General features: G+C 32.0%; 1 protein-coding gene across 4 annotated transcripts in view; it reads left to right on the top strand.

Moving 5' to 3' along the window:
• TFEC (transcription factor EC) overlaps positions 1-27,522 on the top strand; it is a 137,811-nt gene that overhangs the window by 95,605 nt on the left and 14,684 nt on the right. For 3 of the 4 annotated variants that reach the window (XM_079150527.1, XM_079150525.1, XM_079150526.1), the window contains 2 exons: positions 7,538-7,789; positions 27,361-27,475. In XM_079150527.1, coding sequence (XP_079006653.1) covers positions 7,610-7,789; positions 27,361-27,475 — 295 coding nt within the window. In that variant the 5' untranslated portion in view covers positions 7,538-7,609. Of the gene's footprint in view, positions 1-7,537; positions 7,790-16,654; positions 17,244-27,360; positions 27,476-27,522 lie in introns of those variants that run through there. The other variant, XM_079150528.1, reaches the window with a different exon arrangement.

Here is a 27,522-nt window from a genome sequence, read left to right on the forward strand (position 1 = left end):
TTTGCATATTAACCTTATAATCCACAAACATTCTATACTTACTAATTAGATCTAAGAGTTTTCTTTTTTGTTGTTGTTAATACTTTCGACTTTTCACATCAATTATCATGTCATCTATGAACAAAGACAGTTCTATTTCCTCCTTCCTACATATATGTGTTTTATTTACTTTTCTTGTATTACTGCTTTAGTTATTACTGCAGGTACAGTGTTGAAAAGATATGGTGAGAGGGAACATTCTGACTTTAATGGAAAGTTTCTAGCTTTTCACCAATAAGTATGGTTCTAGCTGCAGTGTTTTTATAACTATTCCCTATCAAGTTAGATGAGATATCCTTAATTCTCAGTTTCCTAGTAGTGTTGAGTTTTGTCAAATGCTTATTCTGCATCTACTGTATCTCTGTTTGGTTTTGACATTAAGATAATGCTGATCTCATAGAATGAAGTATTCCCTGTTTCTAATTTCAAAAAACATAGAGAATAAGTATTATGTCTTCCTTAAAAGTTTGTTAGCATTCTCCTGTGAATTCATCTGGGTTTTTGTAATTTCTGTTTGGGAAATGTATTGGTAACTAATTAAATTTGCTTAATATATATATAGGCCTAACAGTTTCCTCTTTTTTGAGTGTTGGCATGTATGTCTTTCAAGGAATAGATCCATTTCATCTATATTATTAAACCAGTGGGCATAGAGTTATTCACTGTAGTAATTTATTATCTTTTTAATATCTGTAGACTCTGTAATGAAGTCCCTTCATTTATTTTCTTTTTTTCCTTCCTTTCTTTTATTTATTTTTTAATGTGTGTTGCTCAAGCTTGTTTTGATCCTCCCACCTCAGTCAAGTAGCTGGGACTACAGCAGTATATATACCACCATGCATGTCTGGCTATCATTTTTGATATTTGTAATTTGTATTCTCTTTTTCTTTGGCTTACCTAGTTTGAGACTTATTGATTTTTACTGATATTTAAAAAAAAAAACAGGCTTTGTTTTTTTTTTCTTTACTGATTTTTTTTTGTTTTCAATATTGACTTCTGCTTTATATTATTATTTTCTCCTTTCTTTATTTTTTTTCTTTCTTTTTTTTTTAAAGACTGCATTTTAATCCATTGTATACAAATGGGGCACAACTTTACATATCTATGGCTGTACACAATGTAGATTCATACCATTTGTGTAATCATACATGTACATAGGATAATGATGTCAGTATCAGTCCACTATTTTTCCTTCCCCTGCCCCCCTGCCCCATTTCCCTCTACACAATCCAAAGTTTCTCCATTCTTCTCTTACCCTCCCTGCCACCTGCTCTGTTATGTATCATCATCCACTTATAAGGGAAAACATCCTGTCTTTGGTTTTTGGAGATTGGTTTATTTCATTTCACTTACCGTGATATTCTCCACCTAAATGACATAATTTTATCATTCTTTATGACTGAGTGATATTCCATTGTGTATATCACAGTTTCTTTATCCATTCTTCTATTGAAGGGCATCTAGGTTGGTTCCAATATCTAGCTATTGTGAATTGAGCAACTATAAACATTGATGTGGCTGTGTTACTATACTATGCTAATTTTAGGTCCTTGGTTATAAACTGAGGAGTGGAATAACTGGGTCAAACGGTGGGTCCATTCCAAGTTTTCTGAGGAATCTCCATACTGAGTTCCAGAGTGGCGGAATTTCTTTTTTTAGGTGAGTCTTACTGTCACTTAGGCTAGTCTCTAATGAGTTCAAGTAGTCCTCCAGAGCTTCCATAGTCAACTGAATATCTGGAACTACAGGCAGATAGGCATGGTTGGAACTTAGATTTTTAAAATATAAAATTTAATTTTTTCTTCTTTTTAAATATATGCATCAAATATTATAAACTTCCTTCTAAGCATTCCTTACACTGTACACCATACACTTTGAGAAGTTGTGCTTTTAATTGTTATTTAGTTCAAACTCTTTCAGAATTCTTGACATTTCTTTGACTCATGTAGTTTAGAAATGTGTTTCTCTAATATTGTTGGATTTTCTAGCTATTGGTGTTATGGGATTTCTAGTGTGATTCCATCAACTTAGAGTAGACATTTAATGATTTCTATTCTTTTAAACTTGTTAATGCCTTCTGTAGCCCAGAAAATGATCCATTTTGGTGTTTCATGTGAACTTGAAAGACATGTGCATTATGTTTTTGTTGGATGAGGTAGTCTATAGGTCTCAATTACATCCCATTTTTGTTGACATTATTGAGTTATTATATTCTTACTGATTTTCTCCATGCTGCATTCATGTATTTCTGATAGAGACATGTTGAAGTCTCCAACTATAACAGTGGACTCATCTCCTTCTCCTGGCTTTTCTCTGTTTTTACCTTAAGTAACTTGTCATTCTGTTGTTAGGTATACATACATTAAGGCTGGTAATACCTTCTTAGAGAATTGACCCCTTATCATTCTGTAATGTTTCACTTTATTCCTGATAACATTCCTTGCCATGAGATATTCCCTGTTTGAAATTATTATAGCTCTTCCTGCATTTTTTTGGGTTAATGTTAACATATCTTTCTATATACATTTACTTTTAATCCACATGTGCCTTTATATTTAAAGTAGATTTCTTATTCTTTTTTCATTAGCACATTTATATAATTGATTTTCAAAGTAGTTATTGTATAGTTGAATAAATATCTACCATTTTCTATCACCATTTTTATTTGTTATCCTTATTTTTTGTTCATTTTTTTTCTTTCTATGCTTTTTTCAATACTTCTGGTTTTAATTGAGGTTTTTATGATGATGACATCTTCTCTCCTTTCTTAGCAAATCAGTTGGAATTATTTTTTAAACCTTTTTTTAGTGGTTGCCTTAGGGTTTGCATTATACATTTACAAATACTAAACGTCCACTTTCAAAAAAAGCAATTCATGGGTGATACAGATACCTTATAATAACAAAAGAATACTGATATCTTTCTTCCTAATTCTTGTATCATTGCTTTTGTTCACTTATTCATAAGAATACATAAGTGTTGATATGTGCATATATAAATACATTACTGCTACTATTATTTTGAAAATGTTATGTATTAGATCAATTAAAAATAAGAAAAATAAAAGATTTTATTTCTTCTTCATTCATTCCTTTTCTGATGCTCTTTTCTTTATGTAGAACTGATTTTTAACCTATATCATTTACATTTCTGCTAAATTTATAACTTCTCTTAATACTTCTAGTTAGACAGATCTACTAGCAATAAATTCTCTCAATATTTGTTTCCTTGAGAAAATCCTTATTTTTCCTTCACTTTTAGAGGGAAATTTCACAGGATAAAGAATTTTAGATTGGTATCTCTCAACATTTTATTTATTTCACTCTATTCTCTTCTTGCTAGCATGGTTTCTGAGAGAATTCAGCTATAAATTTTATCTTTGCTCTTCTATAAGTGAATTATTTCCCTTCCCTTGCCCCTAGCTTTTTTCATGATTTTTCCTTTATCTTTGATTTCTTTTGTACTTTGAATATCATTCACACAGTCATAACTTACTTGCTTCTTCCTTTCTTCTTTTTCCTTTCCTTTCCTCTCCCTTTCTCTTTTCTTAAGTTTATCCTTCTTGGTATTCTCTGAAATTTCTGGATCTGTGCTTTTATTTCTGACATTAATTTGGACAAATTCTCAGTCATTACTGTTTTAAATTTATCTCTCTTCATTTCTTTTTATTTTAATCCTTTGATATTTTCATTATGTGTAAGATATGCCTTTGGTAACTGAAACCACAGTTCTTCAATATTCTCATTTTTTCAAGCTTTTATTTCTATTTGCATTTCAATTTTTCTCACTTTCTCCACCCTACCTCCTCCTCAGGGACGAGGGCCAAACTCAGGGCCATGTGCGTGCTAGGCAAGCACTGTGACACTGAGCCAAATTCCTAACCCCTGCGTTTCAATTTTCAATGTTCAGTTTAGAATCCCCAAGTTCTTATTTTTTTATTCAGTTGTTTTCAATCTATGGATAAACTGATCAAAGACATTCTTCTTTTCTGTTACTAATTTTGATCTCTAGCACTTCCTTTTAATTCTTTATTGGAATTTCCATTGCTCTGTTTACATTGCTCATGTGTTCTTGAATGTGTTCTACTCTATCCATTAGTACCATTGGCTTATTAGTCATAGTCTTTTTAAATTCCCAATATGATAATCTCAATTTTATGCTGTATCTGAGTCTGGGTTTGATGCTTTCTTTGTGTCTTCAGTGTTATTTGCCTTCTAGTATGCCTTGTAATTTTTTGTCTTAGTAGATATGATGTGCTTAGTGAAAACCAAAAAAGTAAAAGAAAAGTGCTATAAATAGGCCTTTAGTAATGTGATGGTAAGGTGTCAGGGAAGTGGAAGCATTACGTATGTTTTCAGTTTGTAGCATTAAGGGACTAATTGTTGAAACATAATTCAGATTTCTGGATATTTGATTTGCTTACTGTTTTCAATAGCAAAATTTCCCTTTATTTCAATGGTCTTAATCTTTTTGGCAGTTCAATGAGATACATCATAACCTGCAGCAGCCCTAGCCTTCTAGGTGAAGACTTTGATATTCTGAATATGATTAATTGACTCTTTTAGTGAATTCCCAAAGCTCTCCATGGTCACCATAGTACTCTCCCACTGCATTCTAATGACTCCATATTTCATTCATGAATTTCACACATAGATGAGCACATAATTTTAAAATTCCTGCTGTGTAGCATTCTCTGGACTATGTACAGAAGTATGGCAGTAGAGCAGCCATTAAGATAAATATAGTTCTTGCCCTTGGAGAGTACAGTTTCTTCATCCCTGTCCTGACTGTGGCTTGACTGTCAGCCATTTGAGAGTGGGTGTTTTGGTCATCTCCCTTCTCCTGTCAGAAATGCTCAGTGCCCACATGTTTGACAATCGAAAGAGGTTTCTTGATTAGTTGAATAAATGATTAACAGCAACCTATAATTTAATTTACTTCATCCTATGAAATATGGGGATATTCAGCAAAAGAAATGCAACTGATCTTTTTACATCTTCAGAACCTATGCAGTGTAAAATTATTTTAAAATGGGGAGTACAGGGTTTAACTGGGTTTCACACTAAGTTGTGCCATTGTTCTCGTATTAGTCTGTGAGAGCAAAGGTCAGAGATTTTCTGGGGAGTAGTGTTATCACATTTCTGTGAATCTTCCCCTGCTCCATGAAGCTTTTAGAATCTTCTGCTCAGTTTTCAAATGTTGCACAGACAGGATCCCAGACAGCTCTTATTTTTGCCTGTTAGGTCTTTGTAATTCTCCATACGCAGCTAATAATGCAGTTAGGATAGGTCCCATTTATATTGTATCCTATCTCTGTACTGAATGATCTGAACAGGAGATGGTAGTCTTGCTTTAAAAAGGGAAGTACCTATATGAGTTCTTTATCATGAGTGAGATTTGTGACTATCTTCCAACTTCTTGTCTCATTTCATCTTGAGAGTTTCATTCCTTTGCTTCCTGGGCAGGACCTTCTCTCCTTCCAACACCTGGCTTATCATTTTCTCTTCTAATATGTGATTTAAAAAGCAATACTTTTGTAGCATTTTAAGCTCATTGCATGTACTACTGGACCTTTCCTTTGTACTTCAATTATTTTAGTTATTGTAGGCTTAGGAAGGCAGGTTCTGTATCACAGTTCCTCCCCACTGGCTGAGTAATAATAGGCACATCATTTAACATTTCTGAATCTCAGCAGGTATACTAATAAATCCTATCTCCTAAGTTTATAAAAAAAGATTAAATAAAATAATATATGTAACTTGCTTAGCACAGTACCTAGTATATAATTGTTTATTATTGTTGTTGCTGTAATTGATATTAATATTGCCTAATAGGTTGTAAACTCCTCTAACCCTGAATTCATCTCACAATTTTTCTTGTGCTCCTCATAGAACAGGAGAGTATGCACTCCAACAAATGCTTTCAGAGTCAATAGCTCTAGAGTGAAAAAAGAATAAACTAATCAATGTTGTAAATTCTGATTAAGCATGCTTTTCTTACAATTAAAGATATTTTCTATTTGTCAGTGTACAACGTTCTTTAAGCATTCAGTTACATAATGTAAAAGATCATTCAGCTTCATGAAACTCTGAAAATGTTATCTATAATGTATATTTTGTAAATGTATACAGATTAAGATGGATTAACTTAAAACTGTAGGATAATCTAAATGGCTACCCTTAAAAAATTACCACTGGCATTTTAATGAAATGTTATTTTACAACTTTAAAGCTCATAGCAATATAATTAGTAATATGTGTAATCTTTATTACCAATCTTAATCTTTTTTATATGACTGAAAAATTATTTTATGGTAGTACAATTAAAATAATGCTAAAAATGTCAGCATAACAGAATTAAACTAAAGTAACTACGACAATATTGTACCCCAAACCAGCTAATTTAAATGCAAAATACTTTGTAAAGGCTATTTATCTGGGCTAATGCATGTTAAGGGATTTAAGAAGTAGTTTGTATAACTGAAATAAAAAGAAAATAAGCACTGTACAGCAATCTTTGCTATTGTTTAACATGAGGGAAATATTAAATAGGTTTATATATAGACCACTTGAGGAAAATATATTAGAAGCCATATCACTACACAGTAAATATAAAGGCAACTGGCAAGAAATGCTGCATTCATAGGCTTTTAAAGGGAAAGCTTGAGATGCTTAAAAATGTCCTTTTACTACCGATGGTACAACATTAATTATTACAACTAGACTGAAGATGTCCAGAATTTTGCTGGTATGTTCTGTGGGAAGGAATTTCAAAAGACAGGACATTTGATGATTGGTTAGCACATGGCAGTGGTTCGTTTTTTTCCCTGAATCCTTTTATCTGTCAATTCATAATAATGACTCTGCTAATTCATTGGTATTATAGGTTAGAATACAGAAAGGTTTAAAAATGATATTTTTACAAAATAAATCTTCGCTCAGTATACAAACTTGAGAAAGGAAAACAACAGAAAAAAATCACCTAGACTTTTGCCTTTCGTCGAGTATCACACTTAATACTTTGCACATGCATTTCTAGTTTCTACTACCTGATAAGCAATTTTGGAATTTTCTTAATGAAAAGATGTTATAGTCAACAGAATATGTACGTGTAATGCAAAGGAACACCAGGAATATATATTATATATAAATCACTTCTAATAGTTAATCAACTACAGTGTTTTTGAATCATTTTAGGTCTTCTTTTTATATCCTCAAAAAGAATTGCTGCTTTTATAATTATTCCTATTTGTTAGAGTCATTTGTATAAAAAAAAAACTGGTAAGCATCGAAGATATTTTAGTAAAGCTTAAAAACTTATGGTTCTTAAAAACCGTAATCCATTCAAATTGTGTGTAACTTGGAACAGAAGCACAGATCACAGATCTGAGAGAAACTAGATGTTGCAGTATTTATTGTTAGAACTCCACTGCTGGAAAGAGGCCTCTGATTTACCAGATGATGGACCACATCGTATTTGTTTCGTTTTGATTCTGTAGGTCCCAGCACACCTGGAAAGTCCTGCAAGACCTCAGCTACAGAGATCCCAGAAACAGCAAGTAAAACCCTTCATGACCCTTGACCACCAAATCGTCCACCAGACTCTCAAACAGTCACACCCTCCAGGGCCAAGCTGTGCGTTTCTGACACAACATGGACTCACAAGTCCTGACAATGATGCTGGCCTCCCAGGAACCCCACTCACCAAGTCACTAGCTCTTGGGAAAGAAGATGGCAGTGAGGAATGGCATGTATGTCTAATGGCTGGTTGTGAAAACTATGTCACCAGTGTTTGAGAAAAACACTTAAAGAAATTGAAATTAACATGTTTATAGTAAACATTCCAAATGAAAATTAACCTAATGAAAGAAATGTTCTAATTAATCTGTAATCATGAATTATATACATATTAGTTATTGTGCAGAGTAAATTCCTATGATTCATTTTTAATACTCACTTCAATTAGATACCAATAAGAGTCAAAATACGCCCTAACAGTAACATATGCTTACAAGATTTAACTTTGATTTTATAGATTTCCTGAGTAACTCTAGTTGAAATATTTATCAATAGTCTTAAGTAACCACTAATATAAAACAGGTGCAACTTATTTAAATAGCAGTAAATTCTAATTTTTCATTTGAATAAAATTAATAGTTTTACTGTGCTTACTATTTGATGAAATTATATCTGGATTTATTTTTTATTTTCAATATATCAGTATCTGTTTTTGACATTTTCTTGCCTACCACTTGCTAAATAATATGAATTTAGTGGGACTGAGGATAGAATATTCATGAGGTTTTTACGAAGTTTATTGTGACTTGCTTTTAAATGAACCTTCAAAAAACACTTAGGAAGGAATGGAAATGGGACACAACTAGAACTTGAGAAAGTACTTTAATATCTCAATGTAGAAAAACTACAATAACTGAGCTCTCTTTTCTTTTTCTTTTTTCTGCTTTGATTTGTTAGATGGAGCCATGTTCCTATGATCTCCCAGGCTTAATCTCCCAATCTAAATTCCCGGTGATTACTGCTGATATCAGGTTGATACTTTTCAGCTATTAAGTCTATGGCCTCCACGCACAAAAGAGCAGTGCTCAGAATCCCATTATTTGAATCCAAATGATAGAGGAAGTTTTTTTAGACAAATTTTATAGCAATCTGAAAAAGAGAAAATAAGGATCTGGTAGGTGGTTTAATGAAATATGAAACAACCACATGTTAGGACACTCAAAAGTCAAAAATGGAATGTAAATTTCTCCACGGTTTTACTTGAACATTTTCAATAGTGTGCATATAAAGAACTCTCAACAACAACAACAACAACAACAAAAAACAGAATGTAGAACCAGATTTTCTATTCACTCTGCAGAGATCATAAAAATGTGTGTGGGATGAAAATCATCTCTACATTAATTATTAGAACTATGCCCATTACAATATATCTTGGAACCACCTTTTATAAAGTTAATTTTCTTTTGTGAAAGATGTATTTTTATAGGAAAAAATATTTCCCAAAATAAATGTTTATACCAGTCAATTGTAGGCAAAATCCAGAAAATGTTCATGTATCTTATAAAATATGCCTTGTAAATTTAGATGGATAAGCAGCATATATGCCTTCTGAGGTTTTCTTAACATGTTTTGTTGTTGTTGTTGTTTGGTACCAGGGATTGAATCCAGGGGTGCTTAATCACTCAGCCACATCCCCAGCCCTTTAAAAAAACATTTTATTTAGAGACAGGGTCTCACTAAGTTGCTTACTGCCTGCCTAAATTGCTGAGGCTGGTTTTGAACTTGCCATCCTCCTGCCTCAGCCTCATGAGTAGCTGAGATTACTCTTAGCATGTTTTTTTATTTCATAGGCACGCATCTCAGTTTTGTTTTTATGATGTTAGTACATCTACAGGAAATTTGTGTCCTCAGTGGTCTATCAGGTGTTTCCAGGGAAGGGTTGAAAGTCCTAAGGAAGGATTGCAGCTGCCTAGGGGCAATGTGAACAAGGGCTTCAAAGAACAATTTTCTATTTTTCAAATAATTGTACTTTAAATCATGTCCACAAAAGTGCATTCTAACCATCATTAATGTTCATTTGATCATAGTTTTATTTGGTCTTTAATCACTTTAATCAGTGTGTGATCTCTTTAGCTTATCATGTACACATAGTTCTACCCAGCCATCACCCACAGGCCTACTATCTTTAATAGTTAGGAGGAATCCTGTGTTGTTGCAATTTCCTAATATCCTTTGATTGGTGCCAGGAGTCTTTATCTCAAAGCAGAAATTCTCTTTACACAGAACTTTTAATACAGAACCACAACCTATTAGTTGTGGGGCCTCAGTCCTTAACCTTTCTCACCCACATTTCTATACCTTGAAGAGTTGTATTGAAGCTAGTGTTTTAAGAGTTCCAAACACAAGGGCAGAGTGGGAGCTGTTACCACTTTTAGGTGTTCTTTCTTCTAAGCCTTGTCCTCCTACGACACCAGGGAGGATTTCATTATTTCAAAGACTTTAGAAATCATAGGTACCACAGGACAAGTCTGGAAAAGCATCCTTGGATTCAGGATTTGGTGACTGTAATTAGTAATAAGTTGGTTGTTAATGGTCTCTGAAAGACATATAAAATCAAAAGAATCATTTTATAATCTCATGTCTTTCCAGGATAGTATTCAAATTTGTATAGAGAGTACATATAACCTTCCACACTTGACCCTTGCACTTGTCAGTCAGCATCCCCACGGTGCTCTGCACTTAGCCATATGGGCTCACTAGTGGTTCTCATGGTGGCCAGGTTCTCCTTCTTTCTTTCTTTCCCTCCTTTTCATTCAGTCTCGACCATTTGTCTGAATACTTCCACTCACCCTGAAAATGGATTTCAAGTTTCTTCTCTAAGGCGCTTTCCCTGGTGATTCTCTATCCGGGTTTGGTGCCTATTCTTTGAGTTTTCCTGGCAACATTTATATCACATGGGAAAAATGAACCAATTATGTCATTTTCACTGCACATCTGCCTTTCTATATATTCAGTTAATTTTTCTTATTCTCTAGTTTGTAATTGCTTGAATAAAATAGCATGCCTTTTTCATATTTACATACCCAGCTCCTAAGATGATTTTCTGTAAAATAATAGTACAGATTTTGGGCAGATTGATGAGTCAATGAATAATTCCATCAGCCAGCCCTTGGTATCCATGGGTTCTGCCATTCATGCAAAGTTTGAGCTCCACCAGAGCAGGAACTTTATGCTCGTGACCATTGTGTCCCAGTTCTTACAACCAAGTCTCTCAATGGGCCTCATTTAATAGATATTTGTTAAATTAATGTATAAATAATGTTCTGATTTATTGGAAAATCATCTGAGAATATCTCAACACTTGATTAAAATTTGCCAAAAATCTTGCTTAGAAGATAACATGGATGAAATCATAAGGTATTTTTTTCAAATCTACCAGAGTTTATGCCAGGTTGTTTCTGCAGACGTTGCAAAGATTGACAATACTACATTCATGTAAGTTCAGCCTTCACAGGATTTTTAAGTGCATATTTGAAAATTTTACTAAAGAGAATATAATTGGATAGAAAAGAGCTAGAGCAACAGTGGAGAAAGAGTGAGAGGGAGAGAGGAAGGGAGAGAAGGAAAGAAAGAAAGAGAGAGAGAGAGAGGCAAGTATGTTCTTTTAAAAATATAAGTTTTTAAGATCTTCAATTTAAGTCTTCTCTGTAGTGGAAGGAATGAGAATAGAAAATTGACTGAAGTTAGGACTACTGAGCCCGCATTAGGAGTCCAATCCTGCCTCTGCCACTCACTAACTGTATGGATTGGGATAAGCTATTGAACATCTATTGGTTTCCTCATCTGTTTAATTCTATAATAATAGGACCCACCTCATAGACGATTAAATGGCCCGATGCATGCAAAACATTTAAAAAAGTGCCTGGCACATTTCAAGCACATGTAGGTGTTTTATGTTATTTCTGTTTAATGAATAGCTTTATTGTTGTTATTGCTATTGCTATTATTATTGGTTGTTAAAGAAGGTGGGGTATGTCTCCATGTATTCTACATTCATGTGCTCTAGTCAGCTTAAACTTTACCATTAATGTTTGGACATCTGTCAGAAGCAATCAAAACATTTTAAAAGAAAATGATGCTTGTAGGAAATCATCTCTCTATACATTAAATTTGTGGGCTCTGGGATGAAATACTTCATGTGAAACACTATTTTTATTTTGATTTCCAAGGGAGTAGCTTTCTCCATTATCACCTGAGAATCTACCTAAGCAAATGGACCAGAGTGTCAAGGTGACCTCATTTTCAGTTTATAGTATTCTGGTTTTTGACATCCATATAAATTCAATTTAAACAGACTAAAAAAATCTTACAGATTATAAGAATTACTTTTGGTAATCTCAGATTGAAGCTCCAATTTTATTATTATGCATGTTATTTTAAACATATTTATTTTGCTATAACATATTTATTTATTTTTATAACATATTTATTTATTTTTGAGAATATAATTGGTATGGAATCAAGTTTTAAAGAGAAGAGAACAGACTCCCCTCCTTCTAGTGCAAAATAACAGTAAGTGTTTCCAGACCTGAGGAGGGCAATGAGACTGAAATAATGAAATAAATAATCTGATGATTTAAAAAAAGAAAATTACTTTGATTATAAAATGATGTTTTCTTCTGCACTTTTGAAATAGAGATAACACAGGAATATTTGGAAGCATTTGTTGGTGCAGACCAAAGCTTATATAATGTCATTGAGAAGATTATAGAGTTCATTCTAGTCTCTCTGTCTTCACCTATCTGCCTCTCTAGATATTTGATCTCTAAATACATGTATGTAATTATATATCTAATCCATGACAGCATTTTCCTGAGTGATTTAATCTTTAGATTTTCTATTTGAAGACTAGCATGTAATCAGACATCTTCATAAGGTCATGACTCAGTTTTGACTATTTCACCATGACTAATAGCTATGAGATGCAGAGGCTCTGAACCTTTGTACAGGACAGAAAAAGAGCACAACAATAGAACATAGAAATATATTTCTTAGCCAATAACTGGAGGTTAAAGATGAACTTAAAAAAAAATTAAAAGGTAGAACAGGCCTCACCCTACTTTCAAGTATGTGGAAAAACTTCAGTGTTGAAATCAGTCCAAATTCCTAGAATAATACTCAATGAAGGCATGTTATCTTATCTCCTATTCAATTGCTGTTGCTGTCTCGTTCATTTATTAATCAGAAAAAAAAAAATGTTATCACTGGTAGTCTTTAAGGTTTTCCCACACATTTTGAAGAGTTATTGTTGGTTTTGTTTATTTACAGGTTAAGACCTTTCAGAAAACATAAGAAAAAAACAAAATGATATCTTTTAATAGAGTTGCTACTTTCAGGATATGATTTAAGGAAAATGAATGACTTATTTTTTAGACTGACCAAGGCTCTTCATCAGTAAATTAATGGACTGAACTATGTCACAGTGGATGTTTTAAATTTAGGGCCTTAAGAAACAGTTCAGGAAAGCATCCCTTTCTTTATTAATTGCTAAACAGACTAATATAAGAAGTATCTCTACCTTCATTTCCTCTGGCATGCAGGACTACTTCTGTAACAAGTCATTAATACTAATATTACCTACCAAAGTTCAGATTAAATTAAATCTAGTTTTTGTTGAAGGATTTTTTAGGATGGAGACATATCTTTCTACCTTTTCTTCCTTCATATTTTCTAGTATCATAGTTGCATGAGAACCACTTTTATACATAAATATATTTACTAATGCTAATTTTTCCCTAATTTCACAGCATGCAGATAATGTTCAACTTTTGCATTTGAGGAAATAATATTAATTTCCAACAGTTTTCTTTTCCTTGCATGTGGTACTTACTTCACTGAAATTAGATATTGAAACATTCTTAGTCAAATTATCTTAACTGTTTTCTAAAGATTGTATACAATGGCTTACTCAGGGCAAACTGGTAGTAATGACTATCAGGATTTTTTTTTTTTAATCTACAGACATACTTTTACAAAGATAGATACTACTTGCCTATTTGTATTATATAAAAATATCTATTGCCCAATGATCATTGATAATTCTAGATCTACATATTAAACTAAGTAGTTCAATTAGCCAAATATTCATTGAATACATATGATACACAAAGCATACTACTCAGCTACATGAGTCTAAACATTGAATGAGAAACATCAAGAGATGTCCCACAGTGAGTTATACCTAGAAGTCAGGGTGGGAATTGATGTGGATCTTGGGGTGAGGATCCACCAAGATCCAATCTAATCTAGTTCTAATCTAGACAGTGCACACATCACTTATTCTAGCTTCACTTTATTTTCTATTTCTGCATTACGGGAATAGTTAAAAATAATGACCTCTGTGACTGTTCTAAATCTATGCCCTAGTGGGCAACACATATGTATTTTGAGTGCCAGTCAGAGTGCTGTTTTGGAACACAAATGAATGAGAAATCATGCAAAACCAAGAATTCTAAAGACATACTTTAGAAAGAGATGATGTTTGGAATATGAACTATGGTCAAATTTTAAGAGATAAACATTAAAAAAGCAGAAAAGTAATAAGTTAGGAGAACAACAAAATGTAAGAAGTGAGGAAAAAAAAATACAAGAATAGCTGGTAGAGGGCTGGGTTTGTGACTCAGTGGTAGGGCACTTGCCTAGCATGTGTGATGCACTGGGTTTGATTCTTAGCACTGCATATAAATAAATCAAATAAAGATCCATTAATTAAATTTAAAAAAAATTTAAAAAGAATAACTTATAGAATAGAGGTAGAAAACAGAAGAAGTTTTTATAGTTCATATAGGTAAATATAAAAGCTTGTTTGACTCAGAGGAATTCTTCAAGTAGTGTATTAGTCAGTGAATTTTTGGTTGCAGGACCTAGAACCTAATTCATATGAGGCTTAAACATGAAAGGAATTTACTGGCTCATGCCACCAAAAAATCCCTAAATAATATGGCAAGTGATCACCACTCCATAAACTTGCCTCTTTTCTTTATTCTCAGCTGTTGCACATACTCTCTCACAGCCTATTCCAGTCATGCATATAACTTTTTCTTGCTAATCTTGCTAATTTTTCCCCACAACACCTACTTGTTCATAAAAAAGAGGATGTTTCTGATTAATTTAAGTCATCCTGGTTTTCCATTACCTTTTCCAAAAATTGTTTTAAGAATGGGCTTAGGCTGCATTTTTGGCATAGCCAAGAACTGCTAGGAAGTTTCTTTCAGTATGTAAAGTAGTTTCAAGACAGAAAGAGCCTTTTTTGCCTCTCCATGATGTTTTGGGTCAGTGTGCCTTACGGAGTGCCTATAGCCATGTAATTGTCAAGGGGTAGATAAACTGAGGAAAATCAAACAAATAAAAGACATGCAAAGAAATATTGTTTCTATTCCCCTAGAGAATGGTTTGCCTTTCGATTTCACATTATGTAAGTTTTAAATTATTATTGGATAAGCTATTACTGTCAAGGTTTTCTGATCCTCATAACCAACATGGTTCCTGGACGATATAGTCAGGGTGACAATCTCTGAGAAGTACTTCTTTTTGTTCTTAGTTACAGTTAAAACCCTGGGATAATTCTTAATGAAGCAACTTTTGTCAAATATCTATCCATAAGCTAATTTCTCTCTCCACCCTAGCACTGTGGGTTGAACAGCCCTATATAACACATTACTTAGACTGAGAATCAGGGAAACAGGATTTGTGACCAAAGTAAATGTGAATAGATTTTAATTGGGCTAAATCAACAGACATTATAGCAAGTTTCAAAATGGAAGGTAGTTTTCAATAGTAATAATTATTATTAATTGTTTGCCTACTATATGACCAATAGTTTTTTGAATGTATTTTTCAGAGTTATCACAAAATATGCAAGGTCTTGAGCAACCTGTTGAGTATACTGTTAGTCACTTTGGGGATCCTATGTTGTGGTCTGAGCAGAAAAGTCTGGAGGTTACTAAGCTAAGATTTAACCCAAGAGCAGAACTACCCATAGACTTAACTTGGAGGCTGTTGATGAAGAGTGGGACTGGTGGTGGTCCTTCAAATTTATCATGCCGGAGGAAGTATTGAGGATTTTATGGATTCATTTAACCTAGGTATTTCTGAACCATCAATCAATGTGGAGCAACTAGCATTTGAATAATTTTCTCTCAATTTCTATTGGGTCAAAAGAATTAGCCACTTATCCAAGCAATTAGTTCCACTGTAACATCTGTGTAAACTGAACTGCACAGAGTCAAAGTGCAAGAAGCATCCATCCAAATCTCTGCTTTGATGGACGCAACCTCTCAGTCTCTCCTTCTCCTTAGGATGGATGGTATTTTTCTTTTCCATGTCAACCATCCCCTCACATGTTCATACCTAGATCTTATTGCTAATTTCTCTATGTCTGTAACATTTTTATTACATCCTATTTTTTCAGAGGACTTCTAGTGTTCCTAGTTCACTAATTGTTTAAGCCCCTTGAGATGCCAAATCATTTGACTCTATTACTATTTTCAATTGTTATTTCCCTCTGGCAATATTTTAAAAATTTCTTCTTTAAACTGTCTGGAGTTCTTGGTCTGCCACTATAATCAGTTCTCTTATAAACACTGAATGTAATACTCCTCATCATCTCCTCTCCTAAAACAGTGGCCTGTTCATTATTTTATTCTTACCACTTAGCACAGCACTTAGCACATCATAGGTGCTCAGCAAATACATGTTAACATAAATTACTCCAAAATTCACAAATATATTGAAAAGCACTGTTTCCATCATAATTTCGATGTAGGAATACTGTTGATGGATAAAAGACTGCAGCAACAAAGATAAGAACAACAATTATAATAGCTACTACATACTTGTTACTATGTGACATTTAGCAAAACATTTTTAATGAAAAATGCTTTCAATCTTTACAACAAATCTATGAGGTGGAGACATCATTTTACAAAGGAGGAAAAAGGTTTGGATAAATTCAGAAACTTGTTTGTATGTTTAGTAAAGAGCAGAACAGAGGCTGAATCAAGTCTTATGTAAAAATCAAATGCAATGATCTTACCCACTCTGCTGTGCCAGCAGGTGCAAGAATGTAGCCCTTTCATAGAACTATAGAATTATAAAATCTGAAAGGACCTGAGACAGATCTGATCCTCTGACACACTCCAACTGAATGATTGTTTAGCCTCTGAGTTTAGATCTGTCTCTCTGTAATTTCCAATCATTGATCTGTTTCACCCCTTTATTTCAGAGATGGGGTTGTACAGAGTAATTTAGTTCTTTTAACATATATGGGTATTTTTCAATCAAGTGTCTGTAAATGCTGGTGGCATTTGGCAATCTAAGTTAACTGTTATAGTTCAAGACCATTCCAGAGATGAGAACTGAGTAAATATTAACAACTTCCCCCGACCCCATGCTTAGTTGGAACTTGAAAGGACTACATAACATCAATGAGCAAGCTTCTGTCAATCACAATCTAGACCAGATTAGTCTTAAAGTCCAAGAAGGAAGCAAAGTTCACCTTAGTGCTGAAATTTCTGCACGCTTCTCCTGGTCAGTGTTTGCAAGTTTAAGGAAAAGAAAATGATGAAGGAGAAAGAGAAAACCATTGCTATTGTGAAGGTTATAGACCCTTCAAAGTTAAAACTGGTGAGCAAGTGCATTTTGGAATTCTTTCAGTGTTTGGAGATGAATCCAGCTTAAATACTGAATTCAAATTTTATAAATTTATACTCAATAAAATAAGGTATGTAGAAGTTGAGCTTTGGAATATGTAAACTATTACATACTGTATTAACAGGCTTGTTTATTTATAAGATTGTTTTTAGTGCTCTGTGCTACATTAAAAATATTGCTATAGTCTATTTGGTTAAATATTACTAAAGTAATGTTTTATTATGACTTTTACATAAAAAGATGAGGGTTCCAGTACTTGTCTGTTGAAATATTTCTATTAATTCAATTAATAACAATTTTATTAATTTATTAATGTGCATGTAAATATATGATGCAAAAACACTTATAAGTTACCATTTTTTTGTTTTGTATTTTCATTTTTAAATTTATGTTATAAATCAGTTTGCCAAAGACAAGGGGTCTCCCTCTCTGGTCCCACTCATTATTTTTCTTTACTCATAAGAAAGAAAAAAAAAATGAGCAATAAAAACACTGTGGGATTTCTCTGGTCAATGTTTGTCACTGATGCCTTATAGCAATATTTAAACAAATAAAATAAAGTTAGGGGAAAATCAGTGATATATGGATTAAACTAGAAAAAGTGAGTTTAGTATAATTAAATAAACAAGCACCCAAAAGGAAGGAAATTAATCTTTCTTCATATTACTTTTTCATATGTGCAAACATCACAGTATATACTGCCTTACAGTGCTTCTCTTTTTACCTGAATTTTATCTTTTTGTTATGTCTACAGTTGCTCTATGTAATAGTCTCCTGCTTATTTTTGCAGTTTTCAGTTCACTATAAAAGTCTTCACAGAAAAGCAAAGCAGAGGATCTAAAAAACTTGAAATTTTCCATCAGCTTTCCCTGAAACTCTCAACTAAGTATGTGATATATTACAAATACACATACACACTTGTATAAAAATTTGGTTTCTTTTTCCTTGCTACTTATCCTGAAAATTTGAGAATATAATGTGTAACTATATAAAATGATTTTTCCTTTTTTGTATTTATAATGAAATTATCTAGGAGAGTACATTTATGTATATATACACATATATACTTCTAGAATATTCTCAGATAGGAAAATTTCCCTTTAGGACACTATTTCTGTGGTAGAGTTTTGGTAGGAAAGAAATATTATGTCAAACTATTTATTTGTCTTATTAAAAAGTCTGAAATGTGTACTTTATGGTAGAAATATTTTACATTAAAATATGTTAAAAGTCAATCAAATTTACTTGGAACTGTAAAGAAGACTCTGGTTGGATACTTTTTCCTTCTTTCTAAAATATTACATACCTTTAAGTTGTCATTTCTACATTTATTGTCACATTGATAGCATTGACTTCTTTGCTTTTTTTATTTTTGATGCTTTAGAATTATACATAATAGTGGAACTCATTGTTACATATTTTCACAAGTACAAACTAGAACAATATAATTAAAATGATTTTGATTCCTGCTCTATTTGTTTGCTACTCTACCATGTTTTTAGCTAGGAAATATAGCAAACTTATTTTAGTTGCTTTTAATTTTTTTAAATTTTTTTAATTGTAAACAAATGGGGTACAACTTGTTTCTCTGTTTGTACATGAAGTAGAGGCATACCATTTGTGTAATTATACGTTCACATAGAGTAATGGTGATTTTTTTGTAAATGTGAAGTACATGAAGATGTATATCGCATATTGTAACTTGCATGCTTTTTTTACTATTATATTTTTCATGAAGAGGTAGACTTATTTCTGTGAACACATCACTTTTCTTCTCTTACCTTATTATTTTGACTGGAGTTTTATTCACAAGGTTGACTATCAAAAGGAATGATGTCAAAGGGATGAATTCAAATGTTTTCTCAATTAGGGTCCAATTTGCTATAGTGTTTGGATGTTTTTCACCAAATTAGGGAAGCTCCCTTGTCTTCCTAATAAAGTAAGAGTCTTATCATAATGGGATTAACTTTTATCAAATTCTTTTTCTAAATTTATGGAAATGGTCATAGATTTCTGTTTTAATATCGTAAAGCTCACCTATGGGAAATTCAACTTGATTATAGAATATTACCTTGTTTATGTTCTCTTGAATTCAATTTGTTATTAATATTTTGCTTAAGATTTATAGTCATGAGTGAAATGGGCCTATAATTTTTCTTCCTCATAATGTCATTGTATGATTCTGTTCTCAACAAATTGGTTCACATTCCATCTTGCCTCTATTTTTGGAAAGTTTTAGTACAAAAGTGGCATGATATATTTCTTGAAAATATGACATTTCCCCCCATAAATCTGCCTAGTCCAGATATTTTCCTTGTGAAATATGTTTAGTTTATTTTTATTTCTTCAGTAGTCATAAGACTGTTGAAGCTATGAATTACTTTTTTTTTGTTCAGCTTTATCAAATAATATTTTTCTAAAAACTCATGCATTTTGTCTAAGCACAATCATAGACAAATTATCATTGGTAGCATCTCATCATTTTTTACTATGGTAAAATAAACATAACACAAAATTTATCATTTTAACCACTTAAGTGTATAATTCTGCGGCACTAAATATATTCACAATGTTATGGAACCATCACCACAGTAGATTTTGTGACTCTTTTCATCATCCCAAACAGAAACTCTGCCCATTTGATGGTAGCCCTCCTTTCCTCCAATTCCTAGTCTCTGGTAATATTTATTCTACTTTCAGTCTCCATGAATGTACTTATTCTAGGTATCTCACATAAGTGTAATCATACAATTTTTTGTCCTTTTGTGTCTGGTCTGTGTAATTTAACATCATGTTTACAAGATGTATGCATGCTGTAGAATGTATCAAAATTTCACTCACTTTTTTAAAAATATATTTTTAGTTGTCAATGGACCTTTATTTTACTTATTTATATGGGGTGCTGAGTATTGAACCCAGTGCCCCACACATGCTAAGCAAGCGTTTTACCACTGAGCTACAACTCCAGCCCAAAATTTCACTCACTTTAAGGGCTGATTAATATTCTGTTATGTGTTTATACTACATTTTCTTTATCCACTCATCTGTTGATGGACATTTGAGTTTCTATTTTTTTGGCTATTGTAGATATGAACATTGGTGTACAGTATCTGTTTAAGTCCTTGGTTTCAGTTATTTTGGGTACAAAATTAGAAGTGGAATTGCTGGATCATATGTTAATTCTAGAACTTTTTGAGGCTCCACCATGCTGCTTTCCACAATGGTAATATCCTTTTACATTCCTATCAGCAATGGACCAGTGTTCTACTTTCTTCACATCCTTTCCAACACTTGCTATTTTCTGCCTGCCTTTTTTTTTTTCTTTAGAAAATAGTCATTTTAATAAGTGAAAAGTGATATTACATTTTGGTTTTGATTTTCATGACCCTAATGACTTGTACTGTTTGGCATCTTCACGTGTTTACTGGCTGTTTGTATATCTACTTGGGAGAAACATTTATTCAAGTCCTTTACTTACTTTTAAAATTGGTAAAATTGGGCTATTGGTTTTTTGTGTTCTTTTTTGAGTTGTAGAAGGTGTGTGTGTGTATAAAATATATATGAATGTCATATATACATGGCATCATATGATACCCAAATCATGGGCAACAAAAGAAAAAAAGATAAATACAGATAATATGTATGCATATATACATATATATGCACACAGAGAGAAAGAGAGACTGGCTATTAATTTTTTATCAGGTTCTATTTGCAAATAACTTTTCTTATGTGGATTGTCTTTTCACACTCTTGATCGTGTTCTTACTTATATAAAATTTTAATTTTGATAAATTCTAATCATCTAGATTTTCTTTTGTTGTCTGTGATTTTGGTATCATATCTATAAAATCATAGCCAAATCCAATGAAAGGAATCTTTCACTCTATGTTTTAAGAGTTTTATAATTTTGTCTCTTATACTTAATTTTTGTACGTGGGGAAAGATAAGGACCCAACTTCATTCCTTTTCCTAGCTATCTGCCCTTTGCCCACTGTATCTGCCCTTTTTCCATTGGATCTAGTCTTGGCACTCATGTCAAAAATTATTTGAACATATATCAGTGGGTTTATTTTTGCTATTGCTATTATCTTCCATAGGTCTGTATATTTGTTTTCCTGACAGAATCTCACTGTTCAGGTTACTATAGCAATGTAATAAATTTTGAAATTCAGAAGTGTAAGTCCTCCAACTCTTTTCTCTTTGTTTTAGGAATTCTTCAGATCCATATGAATTTTTGTATTCATTTTTATTTTATTTTTCCTGGTTTGTTTTATGGTCCTTTTAATTTCTTTTTACTTTTTATTGGTTGTTTTTAGTTATACATGACAGTAGAATCCATCTTGATGTAATAATAAAAACATGGAATATATCTTGTTCAAGTGGATATACTCAATGGTGAGGTTCACTGTGTTATATTCATGTATGTACATGGGGAAGTTATAGCAGATACATTCCACCGTTGTTCCTTTTCCCATTCTCCCTTCCTTTCCTTCAATCTCCATAGCCTACTCCACTGAACTTCTCTATTTCTTAAAAAATGCAGTTGAATTTTGATATGGATTGCATGAATATATAGATTGTTCGGGTAGTATTACCATTAATAGTATTAAGTCTCTCCATCTATGAATATGGAATTCTTTTCATTTATTGATATTTTCTTTAATTTATTTTAGTTGTATTTTTTAGTGTTTGGTGTACAAGTATTTCATTTCTTGGCTAAGTATATTCCTAAGTACATCATTTTTTGATGTTATTTAATTTCAATTGCTTTCTTAATTTCTTTTTCAGAATGTTCCTTGTTATTGTAATAACAATAACAATGTTATTGAAATGTTATTGAAATGCAACTGAGTTTGGTGTATTGATTTTATGTACTGCAACTTTACTGAATTCAGGGTCCCCCACCTTGGTAGAATCTTTGGATTTTCTAAATATATCAAGCCATCAATGAACAGAAATCATTTTGTTTATTCTTTTCCAATCGTGTGATTTTTGTTTCTTTTTCTTGCCTAATTGCTCTGGCTAGAACATCTAAAACAATGTTGAATAGAAGTGATGAAAACCAGCATCATTTTCTTACTCCAGAACCTACAAGGAAAATTGTTAAATCTCAATTTGTATTGTAGTTATGATTTCTTTTGATTTGAAATATTGTTTATTTAGTCTTCTCTCTTTTTAATCAGTCTTGCCATGAGTGCGTTTATCTAAATCTAAAAATTAACCTATTTTTCTCATTATTAAAAGTTCAAATTTTCTTTGAACATTGTTTTGCCATATTCAGACATTTCTTTATGTGTATTTTAAAATTCCAGTGTGACTTTATCTTTATCCTTCAGTTAACAACTTTTAAAAATTTGCCAATATTTTGCAATCTAATGCTTTATGAAGTATGTTGAGAATTTCTTTTGACTGAGTACATAAACACTTTTTAAATGTTTTATATGTACTTGAGAAAGCTGTGTATTCTTATGTATTCTTGTGTATAGAAATATATATATATATATATATATATATATATATATATGTGGCCATGAATTTACTTTTCTTTTGTCAAGTTTTCTGTAACATTCCTAATTATTTTTGACTGCTAAACTTTTCAAAAACAAGAAATGCTTTGAATATTCCACTATAATGATTGGTTATTCATTTCTCCTTATATTCCTCACCATTTTTTTCATGCATTCATGCTAGTTATTGTAAGACCTTTTTTAAAAAAGGAATTAATCTTTCCATTTTATATTGACTCTCTCCCTTAATGATGTTTCTAATTTTAAAGTCCATTTTCTCTAATGTTAATTTCATTTTAGTTAATATAAATCTTCCTATAGTTTTTAGCTGCTGAATATATCTGATTTCATTCTTTTATTCCCAGCTTTTGTATATTCTTTCACTAGGCCTATTTTTATCTTGTAAGTTATTTACATTTAATTACTATCTTCTTACTCAAATATGTTCACCCTTCAGCTGGGAGTTTGAGCAATTTACTTTGATTATTATTATTGATATATTTCAGCTGCTTCTCTGACTTTATTTTGTTATTTGTGTTTCATGGTAAATATATTTATCTTTGATACTTTCTTATTACTTCCATATCTTTTTGTTTCCATGCTACCTTAATCCACTGATACTGAAGATATCCATGCTATCATACTGAGTTATAGGGTTATAGATTTTACTTTATCTTTTTTCTTGTTCCTCATTTCCACTTTTGAAATTTATGATTACTGTGTGAAGATATTTGATCAATTTTATTTTACTTTTTTGAGTCATATCTTTTAAATATCTCCTCTTATTTAGGTATATTTCTTCCAAAACTCTTCTCAATTTTAGCCTTTATAGGCATAAACCTCCTTAGACATTTTGTTTATTTAATATTGTATGTTTAATAATATTTTTACCATGGGCTTATTTGTAAATAACATTTGAGTTTGATATAAAATTGTGCCTTTTTTCTTTCAATGTTCTAAAAATGTTTATTTATTTTCTCTTTCCATTTAATTTTCTATTGAAAAATTTTATCAGTCTGATTCCTGAATCCTCATAAGTAACCTTTTTTTCCTTTCTTTAGGCATTTAGATTTTTCTCTTTACTCTTCAATTTAGTATAATATATCTGGATAGGTTTTCCCTACTATCTGTTCATTGGCATCATAGAGACACTTTGATTTTTAAATTGAAATAAACTAACAATAAAATAAAATAAAAAATTGTAGTCTTTTACTTAGTGTTAATTCTTGGAAACGTATCTCCATTATTTATTACATTTCAGTTCTTCAAGTTTTAGTTTTTCCCTTTCTTTATTTCTTTCTTTCCTTCCCATCTGTGTTTTGATTTTAATACATTCATCCTTCATATTGTTTTACTTTACTTTCATATGTCCTATCTCTTGGTCTTTTATTTCTCTCTCTTAATACATTAAGAAATGCGATTTTGGATTATTCTTCAGGGTTTTTTTTTTTTTTTTTTCCCTAAGTAAAATTTTTCATACTTCCTGTTTCTACTTGGTTCTTACTGGTCTCATTGGTCATCACTACATTTACTTATTATCATTTTCTGTTGTAAACTATTACAAATTCCTCCTCATTTCTCTGAGGCTAATTTAAGAAATTTGGTTTTCTTTTCTTTCTTTTTTTCTTTTCATACTATTTATAATGCTACATATTATTTTGCTTTTGAAATAGTCATTTTCCTAGATGTTTTGCAGTTTTGATCATGAGCTCATTTTCTTCAGGAACTATTGGCTATTGTTAATGGAAGTATGTATGCAGAAAGGTCAGACCCAGTCCATTTCAATTGCTATGATTTCAATAAAGGAGATGTGAATGCAATCTAGATACCAGGGAGTCACTCTCAATCACTTATCACCTCAGAGTAATTTCTCAGATCAGATGTTCACATTTTTCTACAAGAGAGAAATATTGTCTTATAGAGAAATGTGTTCCACCTTGTTGAATAGATTTCATAACATATTCTTTATTTCATGTCTTTCAAATGTGTTTCTTGTTAATAAAAATGTTCATCTACTGTCATGCCAAAGGTTTTGCCTTACCGAGAAATTAATCTGTTTTTTCAATCAAAATAAATATTTCTTCATGAAATACCTATGCTGTTGCCTAATGATCTTCAAAATGAAGTTAAGATTTAGACCTTATTGCCTAAGTAACTTACACCTTTGATAACTGTAGATAAAAATTTGCTTTGTAAGCTCTTCCAGATGTGTATATAATTGTTAAATTTTCACTAATATTGTACTCTTACATCTTTTAATAGGGAAAAGGTACTTTAGATTACATGAAGTGTATTACATGCTTGGAAACTGAAACCCAATAGTGTAATGATATTCAAAAAGTGATTAGCCATTTACATGAAATAGAATGGTACCTATAGCATTAAATTAAATAGGTTATTAATCATCATGCTTTAGGGCATAAATTAGACAATAACCAAGGTCAAGAGAAGATGTAGTATAGCTATAGTTAAGCAGGATTAGGTTCATTATCAGAATTCCTGCCACATTTCTAAGGAACAATTCATTGGCTACTGTCTAACCAGGTAATAGGGACCCAAGAAGTGCTATAGTTAGAAACCTCTATCATTACACTATCATTACAGCATATATGTAGTATATAGCTCCTTCTCTTCTGAAACATTTCTGCAATTGCTACTTCAGTATTGATATCCATCAGAACTCAAGTTCTTCAGAGAAAAGTGCTCTTTTCCTGGTTCCTTCCCCCTCACTCCCTGTCCTTTTGTTCAGTGTGTCTATTGTGTTTATCCAAAGCACAGTGGAAATGTACAACTCAGGTTGGTGATTCCTTATCTCATAACCAGCACATTTTTCAAAAACAATTTTGGAATGTAGTACTTTTAAAACTATGACTAAATGACTCACAACATAGGGAAAGCTCTGCTTCTTAAAAAATTCCTCCTAATTGTATTTATCTGATACTTCTAATTGTATTTGTACATCTTTCCAATTTGATCAACTTTGTTCTCATTTTGCACTTAAGGAAATTCAGAAGGAATTAATACTTGATTTAATAGCTCCCTTCCAAGTTCTATAAATAGAAACACATTTTGAAGCATTAAGTTTGAATAAAATAAAGGTGAAGAGGCTTAATAGAGTTAGGAGTGTGAAGCAAAGCCTATGATCACAGCTATATAGGAAGCTAAGGAAGGAGGATTGTAAGTTTAAGGCCAACCTGGGCATATTAGCAAGACCTCGCCTCAAAATAAATTATTATTTTAAAAGGATGGGAACCTAACTCAGTGATAGAGTTTTTGTCTGCCATTTGTGAGGCCCTGAGTTCAATCCCCAGTACCACCAACAAAACAAAACAGAAAAAGGAAATAAAGAAGTATTATATGCAATAGAGTGATCTTCATTGACATGTACATTAATTTACATATTAGGTAATTTCCACCACATTTTCAAAATTCTTTTTCCTTAGAAATATACAACATTTATTACACACACTATAGTGGTTTATTACCTCAAAAGCTAATTTTGGTCTTAAAATGGACTTTGTTCATATTTATTTCCAGTTTGATTTTATAAGAATCAAAACGTTCTCTCAGGCTGAATGTAATTTTGCAAAAAGTGGGAACTTGGAGTTAGATTTTCCATAATAATCTTGTTAAAGGAATGTGTGATTATATGTATTGTTCCTAGTCCTTGAGGAAAGAAAAAGTGTTGCTTCTTAGTTAGCTTTTGGTTAACTGCTTAAAACTGGAATGAAAACCCTTAGAATGAAAATATTTTAAAATTTAAGATCCTACATTGTAAATGTAGCTTGTTGTGGAGTAACAGATATTCACTTGAAATATGAATATTATTTAAATTTAATTTTCTTGGAAGATCGAGTCCATAAGAACGTTTTGAATAATGAATTGGTAGTTTTGAATTGTGTATAAAAGGCTTAGCTTTTCTAAAAATCTCTTCCTAAGAAGCACTTCACGATGCTATAATTGGATGTACCCTATAGTCACTAGAGGCAAAAGTAGTTTTAGAGTACTTTTGGTTACCAACTGGCATATTTATAATAATCTAGAACATTAAGTGTGCAATGAGAAAAAGTATGCCTTCCAGGAAGGAGAGTTCCTCCCTTAATTAGCAGTGTAAAATGCCTCTTGACTGAGAGTTGCTGGTAGCACTGATGGCATTCAGAAGATTCTCAGATATTCAACCATTATACCTAATTTGTGGTGCAGAAGGAACTTTCCAGCTTTACTCAGATGTGTATTGATTTTTGTCCAAAATGATAATTTTAATTGTATTCATTTATAACCATGTCCTATGCTGGCTCAAACTTCCATAGCTTTGTAAATATTAATCAGAATTTCCCTTCATGCGTGAACTGATTTATCTTTTTGTTTAAATATGAATAGATTTTTTAGCATATCTTATCCACAAGCATTTTATAATGTATTTAAAATAGTCATACTCACCTCTTGTTTAAAATTAAAACACTATATATTCCCATTATTATTAACAAACCAACAAACTTAAAATGAAGATTTTAAAGTCTACAACTAAATATATCCATGTGCACAGGAGGTTTGATTGATCTTTTCCTTATCCTCTAAAGTTATCTGGAAGCATTTTGGATGTCTATAGTGGCGAACCCGGGATTTCACCAGTTAATATGGGGCTTACAAATGCTTCCTGTCCAAGTGGTTTACCAATGAAAAGAGAAATTACAGGTAATGTTACTTTATATTTTTATGCTGTTTAACTTTTATTAGCTCCT

This window comes from Sciurus vulgaris, assembly GCF_902686455.1.
Source record: "Sciurus vulgaris genome assembly, chromosome: 8".
Classification (NCBI taxonomy): Eukaryota; Metazoa; Chordata; class Mammalia; order Rodentia; family Sciuridae; genus Sciurus; species Sciurus vulgaris.